The sequence below is a fragment of the Galleria mellonella genome, unplaced genomic scaffold (genome assembly GCF_026898425.1).
Source record: "Galleria mellonella isolate WM207_F2 unplaced genomic scaffold, CSIRO_AGI_GalMel_v1 utg213, whole genome shotgun sequence".
Taxonomy (NCBI): Eukaryota; Metazoa; Arthropoda; class Insecta; order Lepidoptera; family Pyralidae; genus Galleria; species Galleria mellonella.
This window is the reverse complement of record NW_026442039.1, coordinates 7,116,670-7,134,685: the sequence shown is the minus strand read 5'-3', so window position 1 is coordinate 7,134,685 and position 18,016 is coordinate 7,116,670. Positions and strand designations below refer to the sequence as shown.

At 32.9% G+C, this 18,016-nt stretch overlaps 1 protein-coding gene across 2 annotated transcripts in view; it reads right to left on the bottom strand.

Moving 5' to 3' along the window:
- Nucleotides 1–1,732: 1,732 nt before the first annotated feature.
- The window catches only part of LOC113510534 (QRFP-like peptide receptor), a 200,388-nt gene continuing 184,104 nt past the window's right edge, over nt 1,733–18,016 (bottom strand). For both annotated transcript variants that reach the window (XM_052894526.1, XM_052894527.1), the window contains 4 exons: nt 12,109–12,206; nt 6,890–7,058; nt 6,140–6,261; nt 1,733–4,781 (listed from right to left, as the gene is read on the bottom strand). In XM_052894526.1, the coding sequence (XP_052750486.1) occupies nt 4,593–4,781; nt 6,140–6,261; nt 6,890–7,058; nt 12,109–12,206 (578 nt within the window). In that variant the 3' untranslated portion in view covers nt 1,733–4,592. The remainder of the gene's footprint in view (nt 4,782–6,139; nt 6,262–6,889; nt 7,059–12,108; nt 12,207–18,016) is intronic.

Here is an 18,016-nt window from a genome sequence, read left to right as displayed (position 1 = left end):
TAAAAATGTCAAACCTCCCATAAATCTATTTTAGCTATTGAACTCTTTTGTCTCTTTCTTTTACACTAAATTCCCAATTTGAAAGAAAGTAACAAAACAGTTTAATTTGATCTAAAAACCAAACAACTGAATTGATTTTGATAAAATTTCTACGGGACCAATGTGTAAGAGTATCTTCTCAGATAAAAAAAAATCCAAATCGACTTAGAAGTGACGGATTCATGAGGTAGAAAACATAACAACCATACGTACTTTCTTTTTTAAAGTCGATTAAAAATAGGTTTGTTGTTATGAATATGCGGATAAAAAAATATCAGCTCTAGCAATAGTCTTTATTAACACATTATGTATATATATATGTATATATATATATATACATATATACATATATATATATATATATATATATATATATATATATATATATATATATATATATATATATACATAATGTGCTAATAAAGATAATATATCGTCGTGTATGGGTGTCGTAAGAGACGTGTAAGGGAGAGCAAGGAATAGGCAATAACGTCCCTTTTAAAATACCTCTAAAGCCTAACTGCGATTTCTAAGCATGTCAAAATACAGCTTAATACAGCATGAGACTCTTCTCGTAAGAATCTAGAATTATTATAGGCTAGTTGACTTGGTACAGTTCTTTTATACTACTGTGGTAGCAAACAAGTATAGAACCTGTGTGATGGTGAATTTACTGGGTACAGAGGAATAACACCTGAGTCCTCAGGAATGGCAACGCATGAGGGGTATCATGGGTGAAACAGTATACACTGTTATGTCCATGGTACTGCTCATGTCTATAGGCGACGGTTACCACTTTCCATCAGGTGGTCCGTCAGCTTGTTTGCCATTCTAAGTTGTATAAAAAAAAAATGGTAAACAGGATTATTGTAACCAAAACTTTGCACTATCGTATTATGCTTTGTTCTTTTAGTAATCTAGTAATCAAGACCTAGTTTAAATATAAGAGATGACCTTATTTAATTATTCATTATCATGTACAAACGGTATTGACTAGATTTTTTTTATTATTAATTAATTAAATAGAATTATTTATTACTTACATGAATTATTATTAATAAATTACAAATAAACATATTTAAATTTATAGATTATTTACAAAATTATACTGTAAATCTCATAGATCTATATATAAATCGATCTCAAATTATTTTTAAGAACAAGCTTCAGTATAAATACACTTAAGGTACTGTTTTGATCAATAAACAGAAGTTGAAGTATCACTCGAGTACTGTAAACATTCGCTTATAAAAGGGAAGGAAAAAAAATACAAGATTCATTAATAAAAAAAAAAACTCAGAATGGTATCTTGCCATCGGCATCTCCACATAGTATTAATCTTTTGTAATCTATTAAGACAATTAGTCAAATGGGCCACCCCTTTTTTTCCCATAGGTGTCGTAAGAGGCAACTAAGGGAACTTAATGGTCCAGAGCTGGGCAGCAGCGTCCGTCTTAAAACGTCAACAAAGTTTAACTTTTGTAGCAAGTACTTGTAAAACCCCACTTATGGGGATCCCAATGTTCAACAATAGTTAATCATGCTGTGTATAGTATAAAAACCATAATAACCTATATATATATATATATATATATATATATATAATTATGAACAGTGTTTTGAATGTAAGTATATAAGCTACTTTGTATTTAGGTAAACATATATATTATTTCTTAATACTGTCTCCTCCTATTATTGTACGCACACCGCCCGCTCCTTTCCACTCAGGGTTTGCTGGAAGAGTACTCTTACAGAGTTAAGCTCGGCTGTTGTACATTTTTAATTTAATGCAATTTTTTCTATATAATAAAATATAAATAAATAACAATACAAATGAAATATCATAAAAAAGTAGCTAAAAACTAGCATATATGATCTTCTTAATTATTATTACTGTTATAACATATGTACAGTTATGTTTAATAAGGAGCCAAAACAGTAAAAAAGTTTCTTTTGTTAGTGAATTTGTCCCAAGGAGGGTCAAGCAAGCGGTCGATCGTAAAACTGAAGGCCAGAAACTTTGGTGATATAGATAAAAGTATATTACACCGACCCCAAACGATTAGGATAAGGACCTCCGTCCTTGTAGATGATGATAATAGGTGAACTTCGACAATATACTAGTAGATTTGCATGTTTAAACGTAATAATTTAATTTGGCAATATTTACTTACTGGAGTGCACATAAAAAAAAACATTTTTTTTTTAATTATACAGGCCTGAATGACTTTGAAGAAAAAGAAATTAAATATAATATAATTAATCTAATTTTGTCTAGTTTGTTTAAAAATTGTCACAATATTGTACACTGCTGTACCCGCTGACATTGATGCTCCTTTCCACTTTGGGTGTTGCTGGAGGAAAACTCTATCAGAGTTAAGCTCGCCTTTGTACATTTAATTACCTCTGTCATTTTTTTATAACTGGTGTGTACAATAAAGAATTAAATAATAAATTTTATACAAACATTTATTTGTTTTTTTTTTTATTCTATAATATTCCGCTATAAAATAGTTAAGTCTTTTATGATATCTATCAGCATCAATATTTTGGGCAGCGGTCTATTATATTTATTTATTTATTTATTTATTTATTTATTTAAGGAACACCAACAGCATATTGCATTATAACATATAGGTATAACAACATTAAATACAATACAATATTAATGCACATGCCTATTATAGGTATTCACAGCATTCACTTTAACGTAATTATACAGTGTAAGAAATTTAAGTAAATAACAAAAATAAACATGTAATCTAAGTTGTGAGCAAAATCAGAAAATAAGATTATGACTAAATTAAATTAAAAAAAAATATTAAAAAAAATATATATTATGACAATTAGAGTTAATGTTCATAAGATTGTTGTACAAAGTGCTTCAGCAATTTATTCCTGTAGGAATTCGAATTATCGTACACTATATCAATTTCAGGTAATTTGGCATTAATTTCATTGTATGACACATATAAATAATTGTACAAAACTATGTATATTTATTTATTTTATTATGTTGTTACTTCTAAGTGAATAACATCTGAGTCCTCAGGAATGGCAACGCATGGGGGTATCATGGGCGAAACAGTATACTCTATTATGTCCATGGTACTGCTCATGTCTATAGGCGACGGTTACCACTTTCCATCAGGTGGGCCTTCAGCTTGTTTGCCATTCTACGTTGTATAAAAAAAATGCATTATTTCGTTTTCCACTTTCGTCAATATAGAGGCAGTGTCGACTCCTGACACCGTAGTCGTTGCCTGTTCTACGTTTGTAATAGTTGGGATAGAACCAGTTTTTTTATGTAAGTTATCTGCCACTGTCAACCAAATATTTTCCCACCATTTTTTCATATAGTTAATTTAATACAAATAATGTAAGAATAATTGTCTTTCAGTTAATTATTCTATTAGATTTATTGAATAATTAAAGTTATGTTTGACTCAAATTTCGTTTATTAATCAAAACTGTACCTTAAACACTCTTGACACGCTTGAGGTCGATTTACAGTATAGTCCTTAACTTAGGCCTTTTTATAACTTAATTGATTATTAAATCCTAAAAATATACAGAGTATTTATAATTAGTTCATGTCTGTTTGTCTATCTATCCGTATAACATTTTTCTTTGGTAATTCAATGAGATCTGAATCATTTTAAACACCTTTTAAAATTGCTTCTCAATTTTGAATATACAAAATATTTTCAGAACCATTTCCCCAACTTCAAACAAGACACCTGTCTAATATCAAAAGTTTTTAGGCCATCTTTTTTAAGCCGCAAACATACCATCCGACACGTCCTTCAACCACGGCTGTTGGATACGATCTGAACAATACATTTACATTATACACTGTACACACCAGTGATACATAACTTTGAATCGTACTTACACCGTCAGACATTCGTTGACGATTTGGCGCGTTGGATGTTTCGCACACCCACATGTACGTCGATTAAGGAGAAAAAGAGAGAGAGAGATACACAAATACTGTGAATACTTTTCATTAGTATCCATCAGTCGCAGCTGACGGACGTACTCTATAGTGTGTTTGTGGGTTTACGCGCAAAGGTTTTTTTGTTTTGTTTACTGGATGAAATAAGGCAAGGGATAATAATTTTTAAATTATCCAAACATCATATTAAACAAAGTCGAATTTAGAACCACAATCGAGACTAAGTACGTACTTTTAATAATATTTACATTATACAATAAATTATTAAAACGAAATGCAAGTTCCTTAATTTTATAGGGATTTTGCAGGCAAGGGGGTTTCTTATGAGAGATTGTAAACCTGACAGTAAATTAAAATGAGCTGCCTTCCAAATCGCTACTAGACCTATAAATATAGATTTAAAAAGTCAATCCAGAGACAAATTAGATATTATTGTAATAGAAAATAATAAATAGGATAAAGATTTTAAACCACACAGGGAAGCCATTTGCTTCATAAGCAGTTTAGTAAAAAAGAAAAGTATTTAGAAAGTAAAGTTTACAGTAAATGCCAAATTAAGGTATCCACTGATATCGAAACTGTCTGTCGGTGAATCTTACAGAAATTGCGGATTCATGTGTCGATCTTTCCAGCTGTTCTCCCGTACAGAGTTCCTCTGGACCCTTCCGTACTGGATACTTGGAGCACACGTGGTCCGTCCCAGTTGGTTATTGCTGCTTCTAAAAGTCACTGTGGTACAAGTTCGCATACTAGACATGTTGGATTTTTGACGTAAACCTTGCATCTGGAAATAAATATGACGATATTTTTTTATATTAGTAGATTATTACCACGATGATTTTTCATGACCTTCATTACGTAGCGATAACATTGACTTCCAGTGTCTGCGGAGTCGATCTATATACTCGTATCAACAGATATTTGTATTCATATGCATGTTTGTTTGTGTGTATCGATATAAATAAAAATGTATCGGTAAACGAGTTGCTTAATGAGAATTCAACTACTCGAGAGTGGCTAGAGTAATTGTGCTAAGTTTTTTTTTATTCCAAATATTCGTTAATCTTGCAGAAAGATTTACGAAGATTTTTAAAAATTAGTAAATTGTTCTTTAAATTCGTAAAGATCTTATTTTCTTTTTTCCATATAAACTGTTAGTTTATGATAGAACGACGTTTAACGAGCTAGCTTATATATTTATAAAAAAACTATCTGACAGTTTTCTAGTACCAATAATATAAGCTTTGGTTAGATTGGATCTAAATTACGCTGTGTAATATGTCCAGTGACATTTGTTGTTGTAAAAAATTTTTTTTCTAATTACATCCCATCCCAATTCTTAACACACAAATCAAACTTTTAATCTATTAATGTAGAATCGTTTGTCTGTAAGAAAATTTTGCTTTGCAGCCAGCAAAATTTTGCACACCAAAGAACAAAGACAATGGAAATGTGAGACCAACACGGGAGTAAACTCTATTAATTGCAGTAAGAATTATAAAAATCGATTCATACTGGGCGGTGTAATCTCGTAACTTCATAGCAGAGACAAAAGAAATACAGCAAAAGTAACAATGTCATCCAATTTGGAGTCCCATAAAAGTTAAATTCTACAATGAAGTTAAACACATATGGTCAGTATCACTAGCGCAGATGGTGAGGCGTGTGGAATATTCAATGGAGATATCCAAGGCTACAGTGAATTCTGATTAGTACTAGCTTCAGCGATATAGCCTTATACCCACTTATATTACAGTATTCCAAATCAGTTACATGTATTCCAAATCAGTTACATGTATAAAGAACAACCAGTGGTCTAATACCTTTAACAAATCTCAAACGATTACATGATATTTTCCTAAATATTGTGTAATCGTTAATATTACTCGATCTGGACGTGTTTCTTGGATAATTGGTAAAAAAGAATTCTGTAAACTGTGTACCAGCACTGATGTTACTCGTAATTGGAGTGAAAACAATGTATATTTGTATTTATGTTCGAATAAACAGCAGTATGGGGACGATGTATCAATACTTTTAATTTGGTTTTGCAAAACATTAAAAAAATTAAAGATCGAATGGAATTTATATAAAAAAAAAGTATTGCAACACCGTCGTCTGCGTGTAGTTGTGTGAACTTACATGGAAGTGAGTACTAGAGTGTATGTTACCGGTGTCGTGGCAGATCAGCTTGCGCAGTGACCTTCTAAAGTTACGCGTCATCAGGCAGTACACTATAGGATTTATGGCCGAGTTCGCGTGCCCTGAAATGTAGATAAGGATCTTGGTGCAATATAAAAAGAGAAATATTACATTTTTATTGCCTGTGCAACAATTTAGGTTCTAGAGGCCCTTTGTCGCCAGAATTACTTTTCACTCGTCTAAGTGGCAGAATAACTCTTTATTTCTCTGAAGTTCCAATGTATCCAGTAGATACAACGACAGATGGTATCATCGTCTTCTATTGAATATACTTGTATGTTAGATATCTCACATAGAGTGTGAAAATTAATAGTTCTGAACCATGCTTTTGGCCATTATATTATGGTATGATATACCAAACAACGAGCATCTTGAAGCATACTATAGGAATAAGTTCTTATGGCATAACCTAAGACACTCAAATTTGAAAAAAGAAATAAAAAATCATTACCCCAATTGGCTTGATTATTACAAAATTTATTACCGAATCCAATGATTTAAGTAATCCGGTTTGAAGAGTGGAAATTACAGGGTATTGAAGCACAACATTCTTCAAGTTCTTAGAAATGGCAAAGTATTAGTGAGACTATCAACGTCACTGTGTACGATGTCCATTTTCTATCAGGCAGTTTGTCAGCTTCTTTACCATTCGATAGTGTACTATCAAAAACAATAATCACATCTACTTACCTAGTAGCAGTGTGTACGGCAACACGGATGAAACAGATTCAATTTCCACAGCGTTCACATCAATTAGCAATTGCAAGATGTTGTATGGCAACCAACACAACGCGAAGAGAACGGCAAGTAACAGGAGAATCCATGCTACCCGCTTCCTCTCGCGAACTAGTCGTAATCGCTGGAAAGAGAGAAATAATATACTTTTAATTCTTAATTAAATCAGTTTATTAGTCTTTTGGTTCTGCTACTGTATTTGGCTCAAACACTTAAGAATTTTATGATTTTACAATGGACAAATATATTTTCCTATTGTTTCAACGCACACGTTTGATAGAATATTAGAAAGCTCATCCCATATCATAACGATTAATATGAGTTCATAGTTTTGGATCTAAATTTCAATTTCATAGGAGCATTTTCCTGTATATAATCAAGTTATGGAATAAACTTGTAAATAAGTTTGCTTCGGTTTCTGTGAAGCATGGCTTATACATAGCTATATTGATATTGTTACAGTTGACACTATAAGCAGTGGGCTTTGGCACAGTTAAGTTTTGGTGATGTTTAAAGATCACCAAATCGACCATAAAATTCCCTTAGTCGCCTCTTACGATACTCACGGGAAAAGAATGGGGTTGTCCATTCTGTACCGGGACTACACGACTAACTATCATCATAATATGGTATTATCACACAATCACACCAAGTTTTGAAGCTAGAATACTCTAAACCCGAATCATTTCACAAAAGTTCATATCCTAATTTGGCCTTACTGGAATAGAATCCGGAATCTCGATTATGTATAAAACATCTTGACCACTAGTTCACGAGGTAGCCAATGTCAAATGGTAATGTATAAGAATATACTTGGGGTACATATTAAATTTTTGTCGTAGCAATTACTGGCAAAACCGGGAAATAGAGGAAGTCAAAATAGGAGAAGTCTATGTTCAACAGTGGGCAGTTAACAGCTGATATAATGATAATGACATAGATCCAAATAACTATCTCGTAAATCTAACTGAAAAGTTATATTACCTTTCAAAACACGTACTAAATCTTGCATCCAACCATAAAGGAAATTAATTATATCGCGACATGACATGCCTGACTAAATAACGATTTCATATATGAAGCGATGGTATAAATTTTGTATTCATATTAAATTTTGATAAGCTCATCACAAGGATTAAATTAATTTACCTATTAAATTAACATGTAGGTGTAATTTGTGTATCTTGCTAATTATTTTTTATCAGATTGAGATCAGAGGGAGACTTTGTACAAAAGTCGTTTGCTTGGGTACCTCTGTCCTATTCGTGTTTCAACCGTAAAGCATTTGTGTTTGCATGGCTGTGTTTCGGTTTGAAGGGTGGGATATGGCGTGAATTTACAGGGTACAGAGGAATAACACCTAAGTCCTCAGGAATGGCAAAGCTTAGGGAGTGCCATGAGCTTAACAGTATACTCTGTTATGTTCATGGTACTGCTCATGTGTATAGGCGACGGTTACCACTTTCCATCAGGTAGACAGACAGCTTGTTTACCATTCTAAGTTGTATAAAGAAAAAGATTGAATTTTTTCGGTAATAAGAAGTACCTGCAGCTACTAATCACCATCACCAAAGCCTAACTGCGGTTGCCAATGAGCTTGCTAAACGTGGAAACTACAGACTTTTCAATAAAGGAAGCCCTATGCTCAGTAGTGGACAGGTAACGACTTATATTGTATGGTATGATATCTTCCATTTACAAGCACCGTTTGGTTACAGTTTTATTATATTAATAAAAAATAGTTTTGTGAAATGAATTGGGTGTACATCGTGTCATCGCAGTAAGTCCGTTTAACTGAATTGATATTAGTACGATTAATTTTAACAAAATGGCGACTAATCAAATACCTAACTTTTCCATTCAACATATCAAACCTTCAATTTATATCAGTTAGCTATCGCAGCTAAAGCTTGTGTATGTTTCGTTTTTGTAAATGAGTTCAATACTCAGTCTCGGGGGAACTTGTTTAGTTGGCTCCGAACTGCCACTCAGTCAAATGAGATTTGATGCTATCTACGATACTAGAGAGATCTAAGCATATCTAAATAGTTACCTATTTTAGATATCTATATGATAGAGGACTTTTTTTTTTTAATTTCAGCAGTAGACTGTCTTATTGCAAAATCAAAAATAATCTATTGATTATTTTTGATTTTGGAATAAGACATTCTTTTATTAAATAATATATATTTGTATATTCCTCATAAAATTCCGGAATGATTTCAGTAAAATCTAATGTGTTAATAATATTATATCATCATTAATACGTTGTCCTTTTATTCCGAACAGAATTTCTTAGTTCGTTCAAGTTGTGTACTTAAGCTTTGTAACTGGATTATTTATTTATTTTATTTATATACTATTTTACATTTACTTATAATATAGATATTAGGTTATCATTAGACTTATCCTTTAAAAGGATTGCTTCCAGTCAACTTTAAGACCCCGAAAGGAGAGAGTATCTAAGGAGTATAAACTATATGTAAGTATATATAGTTTTAGTTAGTTATTATTATGCGTATGCAATGACTAACTCAAATATTTAGGCCATAAAACAAACCCATTTTCTTTAGTGAATCTGAGATCTGTGTCAGTTAGTCGCGGATACACTAAATATTTCTTTTTTCATTAATAGTGACCATCATTGCCCATGAACACTTGAACCACAAGGACAGTTGCTGGTGCATTGCCGGCGTTATAAAATCTATCTGTTAGCTTGTATATTGTAACTATTATATAGCCAATATTGTGGACACCTTTAACAGGCATGCATATACTACCATGTTTTTTACTTTTTATGCAACTTACAATGAAAAACAAGCTGACGGCCCAACTGATGGAAAGTGGTAATCGTCGCCTATAGACATGAGCAGTACTATGGACATAACAGAGTGTACTGTTTCGCCCATGATACCCCCCATGCATTGCCATTCCTGAGTATTCAGGTGTTATTTCTCTGCACCCTGTAAATTCACTGCCATATTCCACCCTTTAAACCGAAACACAGCTATGCAAACACAAGTTTTTTACGGTTAAAACACGAATAGGACAGAGGTGCCCAAGCAATCAACTTTTGTACAAAGTATCGCTTTAGTAAATTTAATTTATATAATATTAAAAACTATATTTTAAAAATATATATGTATATAACACTGTCGATGTACCAATAAACAAATAAGTAACATTCAATATTCCAAAAAAAAAATGTATTATTCTCGTTCCAAGAAAATAAATTAAATGGATAAATATTCTTTATTGTTTCTACCAAAATAATGCAGTAGAGAATTGAGGAAAACAGAAACAGATCAGATACAAAAGGATCAGTGGGCGTTGTGTATTTATATAAAGTGGTATCTTTTATTAAAAATAATATTGTACGAAATAATAATAACTGTAATGTAAATGTAATAATAAAAATGTAATAATAACGAGTATGAAAATCTTAATAAAGAGAAATCCCGTGACGCACCAGAGGGAGACTTTGTACAAAAGTCGATTGCTTGGGTACTTCTGTCCCATTCGTGTTTCAACCGTGAAGCAGTTGTGTTTGGATGGCTGTGTTTCGCTTTGAAGGGTGGGATATGGCGTGAATTTACTGGGTACAGAGGAATAACACCTGAGTCCTCAGGAATGGCAACGCATGGGGGGTATCATGGGCGAAACAGTATACTTTGTTATTTCCATGGTACTGCTCATGTCTATAGGCGACGGTTACCACTTTCCATCAGGTGGGCCGTCAGCTTAATTGCCATTCTACGTTGTATAAAAAAAACGCATTGAGCGTTTCCGTTAATGTAATAATTATGAAGCAGTGTAATGATTGAATATAAATATTGTAAATGTATATTGTTGTCTTGATTTTTTTTAAACTATTGACATGGCAAACAAGCATACTTGATGGTAAGCGGTTACCGTAGTTTACAAACGCCTGTACAAGAGCATTACGCGAGTCGCTGACCCTGAAGAAACCAACTTTTTTAATGGGTTAAAATGGAATGGTAATCCCGCCTGCGCTAATGGGATACGCTAGCGGAGCACCAGTGAAGGGTGATCGATGAGAATGAAAACAGGCCGTTAACCCATCATAATGAATTCGCCAGGAATTAACCATGATAGTTTCCAGGGGGGACCGCGAGGAGGTCGATCTGGTTGGCTATATTGCTAGCAATGGGATTCTCAGTCTCCATTACTAACGATCCCTTTCCTCCCGAGGAAACCTGTTTACCCCTTATTTGAAGAACTTGAAAGACTATTACGCAAAATTTCTTTACTTTCCGAGGTAGGCTCAGGTTGGGATCTCGGGGCGAGCCCCTTTGCCCCGAATTAACACTGGGGATGACTATCCTCAGATTACTGACTTCAATGCCTCTTGTTCTAGCATCAATGAGGAGTTAAGAATAGTAATACTAATCCTTCTCTTCTTTCTCTTACTGAGAAATAGTACAGTTTTATCCAAATATAAACATTAATGCCATGTGGTCTTGACATAAAATGAGATTCCCTTTTTATGCGTCCTTTTTAAAACGCCAAAGTCTAACTGCGATTGCCAACTTATCTGTCAAACATGGCAAATACTGGTAAAACTTCCCAATAGTTAAAAGTCTATATTCAACACTGGACAGTTAACAGCTATTACGAATAATGGAAATGGAAGGGATGGTAAAGGAAGGGATGGCTTATTCTATGCCGGGACCACACGGCAAATTATATCTGAATACAAAATATATTTTATATAGACTTAATTAATATAAATGAGAATATTTTGTGGACCTATTAGCTCATCTAACATCACGCGTGATGGTGATCAACAGTGAAAAAAAAACAAAAAAAAAATTCTGTCTTAAATATAGCCCAATATTAACCCCATTATTCGGGCTAAGTTTTTTTTTTTATACAACTTAGAATAGCAAACAAGCTGACGGTCCACCTGATGGACAGTGGTGGAGTGGTAACCGTCGCCTATAGACACGAGCAGTACCATGGACATAACAGAGTATACTGTTTCGCCCATAATACCCCTCATGCGTTGCCATTCCTGAGGACTCAGGTGTTATTCCTCTGTACCCTGTAAATTAATTCAAATAAAATTCCTCTGAGCATTCCATGTAGTGATTTAAATGTGTATTTATTTTCCTTTAAAGCAATAAAAAGTGTTAAGCTCACTAAGAGCTTACCTGTTGACTGTTGACACTGCCTTCTGTCTGGTCGAAGGGAGGCAACACGGAGCATAACCTTCTGCCCATAAGAGAATATGACACCACCACTATGCAACCTGAAAATGTAAATTTGAAAATTTGATGACATTTTTATTTTATTTATCCTAAACCATAAGAATTTTATTTATTATTTATTTATAATTGTCATCATACCAGCCTTTAACTGTCCACTGCTGAACATAAATCTCCCCCTTGGGGGGTTTTACCAGTATTTGCCACGCATGGCAGGCGGATTGGAAACCGCAGTCAGGCTTTAGACATGTTTAAGAGGGACGTTGCTGTCCAATTCTCGCCCTACCTTTGTCGGTTCTTACGACACCCACGGCAAAAGGTGGTCTTTTCTATACCAGGACCACACGGCCAGGGGTGGCCTATACTATGCCGGGACGAATTCGCAAATGCGAAACATGATTATTTCTTAGTCTACTATAATTGTATTATGACACGCATATTCATCATCATTTCAGCCATTATCTGTCCACTGCTGGACATAGGTCTCCCCATAGACTACCCTAAGGAACGGTCTTGAGCCACCTGCACCCACTAACTTCCTACAATGCATTTCAAGGGGGGGAATGGGATTGTTAGCAATGGAGACTGAGAATCCCATTGCTAGCAATATACCCAACCAGGTGGACCTCCTCGCGGTTCCCCTTGGAAACTATCATGGTTAATTCCTGATGAATTCATCATTATGGGCTAACTGGACTGTTTTCATTTTCATCGATCACCCTTCACTGGTGCTCCACCTGTGTATACCGGTAGCGCAGGTGGAGCTGCTATTCCATTTTCATCCATCAAAAAAAATGCATTTCATCTAGTGGGGGATCGTCCCATACTGCGTTTACCCGTACGGAGTCGCCACACAAGAACCTTTCTTCCCCATCGGTTGTCGGTTCTTCGAGCAATGTGACTAGCAAATTATGGCACACGTCAATATCAAAATTAAATATTATTTAAATTAATGTGCAAAAATTAATCTTTCATTTGACTAAAGACTGATATTGAATGACTCATGTATTTAACTTTCACTTTCCTACGTCACCGCCCCACTCCTTTTCGAGCGATACTTCTATGCGCTAGAGAGCAGACTTGCATTGACTTCCTAGTAGCACAGTAGAGAAGACCAATATAAAATAATATTGGAGAGCTTGTTTTATTTATTCAAAGCCCAATTTTCAATAAAATACAATTTTAACGACAGATGTTTATTAAAATTCCACGATGTATTCTAATTTATACCGTAATGAAAATTCACATAACTGTAAAGAGGCAAACAGTTATTTATATATTAAACGAATTCGCCGCGTATATTTTGACGTACATATTTAAATATACAGTTGTGATATTAATGAAATGATATATTTCATAGAAAATTATTTACATTTGTAGAAATAAAATTGTAACACAGTGATTTTGTTCGTATTCTGTTTTCAATAAAGAAAGAAAGAAGAAAGAAACATTTTTTTAGATTTATGCATTCTTGAATAGTTATATTTCTTCATTTCTATTATAATAATATTCCTGATAAAATTATATCCTCTAGCCCATATTTATTTATGTAAAAGTGAGTTTGTTCCTTTGTTACATTATAACGCCTTAATGGCGAAACAATCACTGTGAAATTTAGTATACACATACTTTATGGGATGGAAATAAAATATATGCTACTTTTTATCCCGGTCAGTAGACATTTCCCGGTCACGCGGACAAAGTCGCGAGTAGAAGCTATTATGGTATAACTAAAGATCCTAATAATAAATGTATTATAATGATAATAAATGTATAATACAAAAAAAAATAGCAAAAAAAATTCAATTGTAACAAAATCAGATCTTTTAATCTAAAAACTAAATTACTTAGCCAATTTTGATAAAAATTCTACGGAACTAATCTGTAAGTATACTCTTTCAGATAAAAAAATAATTTTCCAAATCGGTTCCAAATTTTACAACTCATGAAGTTATGAGGTAACACACATAAATAAAAAAATACAACCGAATTGAGAAACTTCTCAGTTTTTAAATTCTTTAAAAATTCATAGACATATAGCCAATTTGGCAACTAGTAATAGACTGAGTTTATAGTTTGTTATAAACTCAGTCTGTAGGTATAGTTACTAAATGAGAAAATGAGTTTGTATGTTCAGAAAGAAAGAGTCTTTTTGAAGTGGTTTGAAAATATGTATTTACGTGATACTATAATGTTATTTCAAAATCTGTCACCTTTGTAAACAATAAAACATTACTGTTATGTTAAATTGTACAAATAGGCTTTTAAAAAAATACAACCGAATTTAAAACCTCTTCCATTTTTAAGTCCGCTGAAAATTAATAGTCTTTGACTATATAGCAATTTGGCAACTAGTAACAGACATGCTTATGGACTGAGTTTATAGCAAACTATAAACTCAGCCTATACTAGCCTAGTTACTAAATAACAAAGTGAATTTGTATGTTCAAAAAGAGTCTTTTCGAAGTCGTTTGAAAATATGTATATTTATGTAATATAATGTTACTTCGAAACCAGTTGCGTTGATAAACAATAAATCATTACTGCCATGTTAAGTTATACAAACAAGCTTTCAAAATCAACTACGTAATTTCCAATCAGAACCCTCCTGTATATTGTTATAATTTTGATTAATTCAATTTGCCGTCTCGATACATATACCTAATCAATATTCACAGGGATGGATTAAATTTGATTACACGTATCCTTTAATGAACACTGTAATAAGCTGTAATGTCACGAGACAACGATTTCATTACAAAGGGTTAAGACAAAATTATTACAGGATTATTCACCTAATAGCTAATTGGTTAGAATTAACTTTATAATCATAAAGACGTCCAAATACATGTCATGGGTAAAATCAAACGACTCTGAGATTCACGTGCACGCTTTTTCCTATTTTTTTCTATTATATATATATATATATATATATATATATATATATATATATATATATATATATATATATATATATATATATATATATATATATATATATATATATATATATAATATATATATATATATATATATATTATAATGAAATAGATTTCCACAAACAACGATTTATATTAGTATAGTAATATCAATGGATTTTAATTAAATTATATAAATGTGTGACAATATGGTTTTGACATAGAATACCACTTCCTTTCACGAGGGTATCGTGAGAGGCAAATAAGAGAACAAAAAAGCTGAGTGGTGGGCAGCAGCATCCCTGATATTGTTCATAGCATATAATAGTTTGTTACTTTTTATATAATTTATCAGTTGTTTCAGCCATTAACTGTCCACTGCTGGCTATAGCCTCCCCCATAAGGAGGACTTTTTCAGTAGTTACCACGCTTCGCAAGCAGGTTGGAAAACACAGTTTGGTTTTTGATGATGTTTTATGAGGGACGCTGCTACCCATTCCTTCACCATGAGCTCCCTTCGTCGCCTTTTACGACACTCACAGAAAAGGAATGGGTGGCTTATTCTACGCCGGCATCTACATGGCTATCATTTATATTTTATTAGTAGTATTTATTTATTTATTCTTTGTTCATCATATTACAAAAAAATGTGTAAAAGCTGGACTAAATATTATATAGCATTAAATATGCATATAATACATACTACAAATATAGGCAGGGAAACAAAAATGTGTGAGAAATATTTGTCATACTCCAAACACACGTCATATAGTCGCTTCATTGAACGAAAAAGAATCGGTCGTTATGAGGGTTCGTATTTCATGGAAGGATTGCAGTAATACGACGAGATATGATCATACCAGTAGGACAAAAAGGGTCCAAGGAAAGGACCCGTTTCAAAGGAATACCGTCTCGAAAAATAGATAAGCAAGTCGTAAAACATATAAAAAGAAAATACACGCGATAAATAGGATATCAAAGGCACATTCTACTCATAAGTTGTTATTACAGTTGAAAATCCCCATATTTCACAATACTGAGAATACTGAGTTTATAAACTAGGTATGCAGGTATAATACCGTGATGTTAGTTCGACTGTATTAAAGTTTATTAAACAAATTGATATAGAGTAAGGGAATTTATATTAATATTATAAATTTGAAAGTGAGTTTAGTTTGCTACCACTTGATGCTTTAAAGGCTCAATGAGTAGTCATAAAATTTGATAGGAAAGGACTAATTTTTAAACCATTGCCAATTAATTTATATTTAATATTATATTTATAGTAATTTATTATTAATTTCCAGTTAATTTACGAGTAATAGTAAGTAAAAATAGAGCATTACAAAACATATATATTTATAAGTTTTAAAAGTAATATTTTATTTTGATTACAATTTAAAGGTCAATATCTGAAAATAACTAACTAATTACGTAGTATTTCTTACTACTCAATAAAAATTGTTTAAGTAAGGAAAAAATGTTCGTACAATGATATGTCACAAGATGAGTAAGGTACAACCCCTTGTTTGACATAATTAAATATCTGGAAGACGAAGGACTTAAATAAATAAATGTACTTTTTTTCGTAATGTTCTTTTGTTTGTCCATCGTTGCCATCTTGAATAGCATTTTTCTCTTTTCCCTTTAACTGTCCACTGCTAAACATAAATCTCCTCCAATAGTGGGATTTCTGCCAGTAGTTGCTATGCTTGGCAGGCGGGTTAGCAACCGCAATTAGGATTTGGTGATGTTTTAAGAGGGATATTGCTGCCCTCGGCCATTAAGTTCCCTAAGTCGCTTCTTACGACAGTCACGAGAAAAGAAAGTATGACGAAGGACTGATATATCCATCAGGAATGAACCATCGTTAGTTTCTAAGGGAAATCGCCTAGAAGTCGACCTATCAGGGTATATTGCCGGCTTATAGATTCTATTATAATCTTTACCTCCATTCATGTTATAATATCAAATACCTACCTACATCATTGAATGAATGATTTTTTTTATACAACTTAGAATAGTGAAACAAGCTAATGACCCACCTGATGGAAAGCGGTAACCGTCGCCTACAGACATGAGCAGTACCATGGACATAACAGAGTATACTGTTTCGCCTATGATACCCCCCATGCGTTGCCATTCCTGAGGACTCAGGTGTTATTCCTCTGTACCCTATAAATTCACGTTACATCCCATCCTTCAAACCGAAAAAAAGCTATGCAAACACAACTGCTTTACGGTTGAAACATGAATGTGACAGAGGTACCCAAGTAAACGACTTTTGTACAAATTAATTCTTTATTCTGCATGCTGTGGTAATTATAGTTTGATAGGTAGGTAATATGGTACAACATAGTCTACCCACAACGTGCGTGCACTATGAAAATTATAAAAAAAAAATACATTACACATTTTCATTACAAATAGTCCAAATAAATTACAATAAACAATTTTTATATCCTTTTTCTAATATTCATTATTAAAATATTCTTTTAAAATTATAAAAACATTTCACAAGAAGTAACTGTTTTAACGTCTTGTCATCAAACATCCCATTACTATCCCACGTTTGGGTATAAGTCTTTTACCATTAAAAAAAAAAGGTCATTGTATCACACTGGCTGAAGGAGTCGGAATAAAGACACAGGCACTATATAGGCAAGATCAGTCACTATATCGTATTTATATGGACAAATTCGCGGGTAATAGCTAGTCGAATATGTTTTAAAGGTCGTTAAACGAAATTTCTCTCTAATTTCATACAGAAGTTCGTGACAGAAAAATATCGTTGGCACGATAATAGAGTTCTACGGAATCCTAAAAATGAATTTAATATCAAATACCAGACAATCATAAAGGGGAAATATACATATATAGATATATATATGTAAATATGATATAGCAATACAAAAAATGCGTACCATTTACACCGA